Source organism: Microtus ochrogaster, unplaced genomic scaffold (genome assembly GCF_000317375.1).
Source record: "Microtus ochrogaster isolate Prairie Vole_2 unplaced genomic scaffold, MicOch1.0 UNK11, whole genome shotgun sequence".
NCBI classification, from domain to species: domain Eukaryota; kingdom Metazoa; phylum Chordata; class Mammalia; order Rodentia; family Cricetidae; genus Microtus; species Microtus ochrogaster.
This window is the reverse complement of record NW_004949109.1, coordinates 308,914-315,934: the sequence shown is the minus strand read 5'-3', so window position 1 is coordinate 315,934 and position 7,021 is coordinate 308,914. Positions and strand designations below refer to the sequence as shown.

The 7,021-nt window shown below is 38.1% G+C and overlaps 1 protein-coding gene across 1 annotated transcript in view; it reads left to right on the top strand.

The window, feature by feature from the left end:
- Nucleotides 1-7,021, top strand: part of Rad17 (RAD17 checkpoint clamp loader component) — an 18,259-nt gene that overhangs the window by 4,026 nt on the left and 7,212 nt on the right. The window contains exons 5-9 of the mRNA XM_013353538.2: nucleotides 747-750; nucleotides 1,065-1,176; nucleotides 4,475-4,657; nucleotides 6,066-6,151; nucleotides 6,264-6,410. Coding sequence (XP_013208992.1) covers nucleotides 747-750; nucleotides 1,065-1,176; nucleotides 4,475-4,657; nucleotides 6,066-6,151; nucleotides 6,264-6,410 — 532 coding nt within the window. The remainder of the gene's footprint in view (nucleotides 1-746; nucleotides 751-1,064; nucleotides 1,177-4,474; nucleotides 4,658-6,065; nucleotides 6,152-6,263; nucleotides 6,411-7,021) is intronic.

The window sequence follows — 7,021 nt, the reverse complement described above, 5'->3', positions numbered from 1 at the left end:
ATATTGTATACGTAATAAATAAATATTTAAAAAATATAACATTTTAATAATGAAATAGATTTAAAGCTACTAACTTAAAAATCACCTCAGTGGTATTAGGTAAGAAATTAAACCTATTGAAAACAAATACTAAAAGTCTGCCTAGGTTAAAAATATTAACTCTGCCAAGCAGTAGTAGCATATTGCCTTTTATCCCAGCACTAGGAAGGTAAGGCAAGAGGATTTCATGAGTTTGAGGCCAGCCTGGTCTATAAAGTGAATTCCAGGACAGCCAATACTGCCAGTGAAACCCTGTCTCAAAAAGGCAAAGCAAAAACCTCAAAATAAAAACCATTAACTCTGCATGTTTGCCTAGACTTAGAGATCTTGAATATATTTATAGATACAAGCACACAGAAAGTATGGAAAGATACTAAATTTCTGTGACAGTTTGGTTTGGGAAGACAAACAACTTTCATAAAGAATTTCTGAGGGCTGGAAAGATGTCTCAATGCTTAAGAGCACCAGCTGCTTTTTCAGAGGACCTGGGTTCAGTTCCCATCACCTACATGGAAGTTCACAGCTGTTTGTCACTCCAGTCTGGGGAGCAGATGTGGTCTTCTGACTGCTGAGGATGCTAGGCACATACCATACATGCGTACATACAGAAAAGACCTCACATAAAATGTAAAAAATAAAATAACATTTGAAAAAAAAAATTTTTGAAACACTTTTGGTTAATAAAGAGAATAATGTGTAAATTTAAGGATTGTAGTATAGTTCTATTTTTCTATGATAGTTTTATAAGATCTGATGTCCGATAGACTATGAATAGTCAACATTGCTTTTAGAGAAAGGATCTCCCTAGGTAATCCATATGGGTTAGAATTTAGGATTCTTTTGCCTCAGTTCCCACATGCTGGGACTATAGCCATGTTCTACCTAATACCTGGGCTGTGCAAGTTTTTAGACATTCAAATTTGAAAAAAATCTAATTTGTATGTAAGTTCTCAAAATGGGCTTTAGTTTGCATATATGTATTTATGTTTTGGCAAAACAGTTTAAATTGAATCTCTTCATTTTAGAATGGAGGAAGAGTTGTTGTTCCTGATAAATCGTCCCTGGAGTTGCTCTGTCAAGGATGTTCTGGTGATATCCGAAGTGCAATAAATAGCCTGCAGTTTTCTTCTTCGAAGGGTAACTAACTAGAAGACACATTCATAGAACAATGATAGGTTACTTTCTCTTAAACAGTCAATGAAATAAATCAGATTAAACCTCTGTGTAGTGCCTAGGGATCAGTCCCAGGGACTTCCTTATGGTTGGCAGGTATTCCATTGAGCTTTCTATTCTCAGCCCAGACTAGACATGTAGTGGTCCCTCCTTATCTGTAGTTTAGTTGCTTGCCGGCAGAACTCTCTGAAAATTTTAATAAAATATTCTAGAAGTAGATTAAGTCATAACTTTTAAATTTTACATTATACTGACTACTGACAAGGTCTTCCAGTGTTACACACCTTTAATTGTAGCACTCGGAGGCAGAGGCAGGCAGATCTCTGAATTTGAGGCCAGTCTGGTCTACACAGTGAGTTCCAGGACAGACAGGGCTACGTAGAGAGACCCTGTGACAAAAAATAAAAGAATTCTGCTGTCCATCCTGGGAAGCCAATCATCTTTGGCATCTGTGTGTGTGTGTGTGTGTGTCTCCATCCTGGGAAGCCAATCATCTTTGGCATCTCTGTGTGTATGTGTGTGTGTGTGTGCTGTAGACCAGGACAACTTTCCAAGTTGGTTCTCACTTTGGAACGCTTAGCTAGGCAAATCCTACAGCATAGGTATTTTTAGATTTATAGTTTTTTCCTAATTATGTCTCTGTGTGGATATATTCACTTGAGTTTAGGACCTGTGGAGTGCAGATCCCCCCACATGCTTACTGTGGCATGTGCATATGTTCATCACACACACAGGCACACACACAGGCACACACACAAATATTTGTTTAAAAACTGCTTCAAGACAAAACATGATTCATTTACATACAGGCTTGGTACCGCAGTTTTCTTTCTTTCTTTCTTTCTTTCTTTCTTTCTTTCTTTCTTTCTTTCTTTCTTTCTTTCTTTCTTTCTTATTTATTTATTTTTGGTGTGGTGTTTTGGCTAAGTGAGGATGCCGGATGCCCTGGAATCAGACTTACACACAGTTGTGACTGCCACATGAGTTCTGGGTCTTCTGGGAAGGCAGGCAGTTTTCTTAACCATTGAGCCATCTCTCCAGCCCATCTTAATTATTTGTAATGTGGCTCAGGAAAGTCTTGGCTGAGCAGTATGAGTGATGACATCTTTTTGCTTTCATCTTCTTGCTTTTTACTTAGGGGTTGTGTTAAGGTTAAATGAAATAATATTTGATTATCATGGTACTTGATATATATGAGGACCTCTATACATGATTCATAGGTTTTCTTTTTGTGTGTTTTTGTTTTGTTTTAAAAATTTATTATGTATAGAGTGTTCTGCCCGCATACCAGAAGAGGGCATCAGATCTCATTACAGATAGTTGTGAGCCACCATGTAGTTGCTGGGAATTGAACTCATGACATCTGGAAGAGCAGCCAGTGTTCTTAACCCCTGAGCCATCTCTATAGCCCTATTCATAGGTCTTGAAGTATTGTACTTCATTACATTTACTTTTGAACTTTTTCATAATAATTTCTATATTTAATAACCTTATTCCCTCCATTAGACAAAAAGGATTGATAAACATGACATAGTAAAGCATAGCTCCACTAATAATGATGAGTTATGTTTTTATTCTAGTAATTATAAAAGACTGCATAGTACTTACCATAAGCATTTAACAAGCTGTTCACATGGCATTAAAGAATTGACCTCAAAATAGAAACTATCTGTTGATCTCTCAGAATCTATCTAAAATCCTGGTTTTCTTATTCACAATTGTAGCAACTGTTATTATTCAACTTATTCACAACTGTTCTCTGTTTGTGTGCTTAATAACCATAGAAAAATGGTACCCTAACACAACTAAAACTAGTCTGTATGCAGCCTATTCCTGTGGGAGTATGAATTCCTTAGATTCATTACAGGAATTAGATGCTGGAAATCTAATGTGGGACAATCTGAGATACTGGGTCATTAACACATTACTGTTCTGAACTCAGAGGAAAATAATGTTTACCACGATTTATGGGAGCAATTATAAAATTCATTTTTTAAAAAGATTTATTTATTATGTATGCAGTGTTGTATGCCTGCAGGCCAGAAGAGGGCACCAGATCTCATTATAGATGGTTGTAAGCCACCATGTGGTTGCTGGGAATTGAACTCAGGATCCCTGAAAGAGCAGCCAGTGTTCTTAACCTCTGAGCCATCCCTCAAGCCCTAAAATTCTTTTTTTTTTGGTTTTTCGAGACAGGGTTTCTCTGTGGTTTTGGAGCCTGTCCTGGAACTAGCTCTGTAGACCAGGCTGGTCTCGAACTCACAGAGATCCGCCTGCCTCTGCCTCCTGAGTGCTAGCATTAAAGGCGTGTGCCACCACTGCCCGGCTAAAATTCATTTTTTTATTACATAGATTTATTTGGGTATGTGTATGTGTGTATGTTGGTACATCATGTCATGGTGTGTGAATGGACATTAGTGGATGATTTGAAGTGTCATTTCGCCTTCCATGTGGGTGCCTGGAATCAAACTGAAGCTCTCAGTCTTAGCATACCTCACTGACCCTTTACTTATAATAACTATCTGCTGCCACCATAGAATTTCTATGAGGGTAAAATTAGTTACCGTGTAGCATCCATCAAAAACAGTACCTTACATAAAACACTGTGGAAAAGGAGGTGATATGGTTATAGTACTGTGTTATTAAGTTTCTGGAAATTTGTAATGCCATGAGATAGTATTTTTATGGGGTTGGGATTATAAGATATTTTTTAATATTATTTTTTAAACCAGGTGGTGGTGGTGCACACCTTTAATCCCAGCACTAAGGAGGCAGAGGCAGGCGGATCTCTGTTCAAGGCCTGGTCTACATAGTGAGGTCCAGGACAGGCTCTAAATCTATAAGAAACCCTCTCGGGAAAAAAAAAATTAAGAATTTATGCTTATGGGTGTTTTGCCTGCATGTATGTCTGTGTACCACATGTGCTTGGCACCCATAGAGACCAAAAGAGGCATCATATTTCCTGGATCTTGAGTTATAGATGGTTATGAGCTGCCATGTGGGTGCCAGGAATCAAACCCGGATCCTATGGAAGAACAACAAGTACTCTTAACTACTGAACAATGTCTCCAGCTCCTAAGAATTTAAATGACATTTATTCCATTTTAATAGTTAACAACAAATAGGATTCTTCACTAAGGTCATATTAAATTACTGCTCGTTAGAAAAAGTTTTGGTTAGAATATTGAGTATAGGTATCTGAAATAGTCTTAGTTTTTATATTCTGACTTTTTAAAATGTCATTTGGATGTGCATTATTTAGGAGAGAACAGTTTATGGTCAAAGAAAAAAAGAACGTCACTGAAATCGGATGCTGCTGTATCGAAATCAAAGCAAAAAAAGAAATATAATAGTGCTTTGGAAAATCAAGAGATCCAAGCGATTGGTGGAAAAGATGTTTCTCTCTTTCTCTTCAGAGCTTTGGGGAAAATTCTGTACTCTAAAAGTAAGAAACATTTCTGCATTTTTTTTTTCATTATTTGTAGTACTCTCACTTCAGAAATAAGATACTATGTGTTTTGAAATGCCTTGTATTTTGTTTTGTTACTGGAAGGAGCTAGGGACCCTGCCAGATATTGCAAAGCCAGTGCTAAAATGTTTTCACCTATATGGAACATTTTCTAAGACTATAGGTCATAGTCATGTCTGTAAGTTCTAGTTTCCTGAGGACGCCAGTCCATCTAGAGCAGCAGTTCTCAATCTGTGAGAAGTGACCCTTTCATAAGGGTCACCTAAGACCATCGCAAAACACAGATGTTTACATTATGATTCATAACTAGTAAAACTACAGTTATGAAGTAACAATGAAATAATTTTATAGTTGGGGGTCACCACAACATGAAGAACTGTATTGAAGGGTTGCAGTATTAAGAAGGCTGAGCTCCAGTGCTCTAGACCTTTAGTGGTAGAAGTTGGTAGCCCAAAGCAATTGTAATACTCAGCTCCAAATACTGGGTCCTGACCAGGGGCTAAGCAGCTTCAGGTTTCTTTGGCTTCTCTTCACTAACTTGCTGTCCTCATATCTGCAGGTGTCCGTTGCTCTCATCTGTCTTATTTGTTCCATTTAGCCTTTCCTCCTCTCTCCCCTCTCAAACTTTCCCTCCTTTCAGGAAAATCCCAGACTTCTGTTCTCTATACACTAAATACCAATAGGATTCTGCAGGGAGAGACTGATTCCAAAGTGGAAATGCCGTGTAAGGGAAGTCTGGTGAAAATACTCATCTGCCTCTTGGCCTCCTTTCCTTCCAGCCTCAGTGCCCATTCTCACCTAGTTCCTTTCTTCCACCATTTCTTCATTCCCAGTGTTCACTTCTAACCTCTGCATTGGGGCCTAGCTTTCCTGTTCCTGAAGGTGGAATAGCCTCTTCCTATACAGCAAATACAGCACTTTAGCCTTCCATCCTGACAGAAGGCAAAGGGAGAAAACAATCCAGAGCTGAAAGATGAAATGGGAAGTGCTTTGAGACATGTCAGTTTTTAAGTTCAGGAAAACATACCAGCTGGACATACCTTTAATCCCAGCACTTGGGAGGTGGAGGCAGGTGGATCTCTGTGAACAGAGTTCGAGGCCAGCCTGGTTTACAGAGCTAGTTCCAGGACAGCCAGAGCTACACAGAAAAACTCTGTCTGGAAAAAACAAAAACAAAAAACAAGATCCATAATTTAAACATCACAATTCTGAATTTTGCCCTTGTTAGTGATGGTAGTTAAACTTGTTTGTTTTGATGTTTTGGTTTTTAATTTTTAACAACTTTCTTAGTGTTTTGAAATTAATATACCTAAAGTATTGAAAATCAGGTCATGTGATTGGAAAGATGACTTTAGCTTTAGTAACCCCAGAGGTTTTCTTACAGGAGCACCTTTAACAGAATCAGACTCACCCCGCTTGCCTGCCCACCTCTCAGAGCATGAGCGGGACACCCTACTTGTTCAGCCCGAGGTAAGGACTTTTGTAACACTTGGGACTTGGCTTAATATGTGCTATCTATGTGCCTAAGCGTCTGTTCATTGCATTTGCACCAAAATTTATATATTTATGCCTCTTTTTATAGGAAATAGTGGAAATGTCACATATGCCAGGAGACTTTTTTAATTTATACCTTCACCAAAACTACATAGATTTCTTCGTGGAAGTGGATGATCTTGTGAGAGCCAGTGAGTTTCTGAGCTTTGCAGATGTCCTCGGTGGTGACTGGAATGTAAGATCATTTGACTTAAATAGTTTTGTATTTCTTCAGGAAAAAGTTGAGTTTTATCTCTATTTCATATATGTTGTGACTCTCCTATTGTGCTAGATCTAATTATTTAAGCCAGTGTTTATAGTAAAATCTCAGGTTATTTGATTTTTCTGATGATATAAAGCACTATTTTTTCTGATATTCTTTTCTAATTTTATTTATATTACTTATTTATGTCTATGAGCTTGATATCCATGGAGGTCAGAAGACATTGAATCTCCTGGAACTGGAGTAATAGATGGTTGTGAACCACCATTTGGGTGTTAGGGACCAAACCTGGGTCCTCAACAAGAGCAACACATGCTGTTTACCACTGAGCCATCTCTCCAGCCTCTGTTTTCTAATTTTAAAGTTAACATATACTCAGACCATTTTTAAAAGACTTATTTTCAATTATGTATAGATGTGTGCTTCATGCATATATGTGCACTCTGAGTCTGGGGTTACAGACAGCTCTGAACTGCGTGGGTCTTGGTGCTGGGAGCCAGACTCAGGTCCTCTGGAGGAACAGCAAGTGCCCTCTTTAAGGAGTCAGTCACTAACAAAACAGATTTTTGTTTTTATTTTTATTT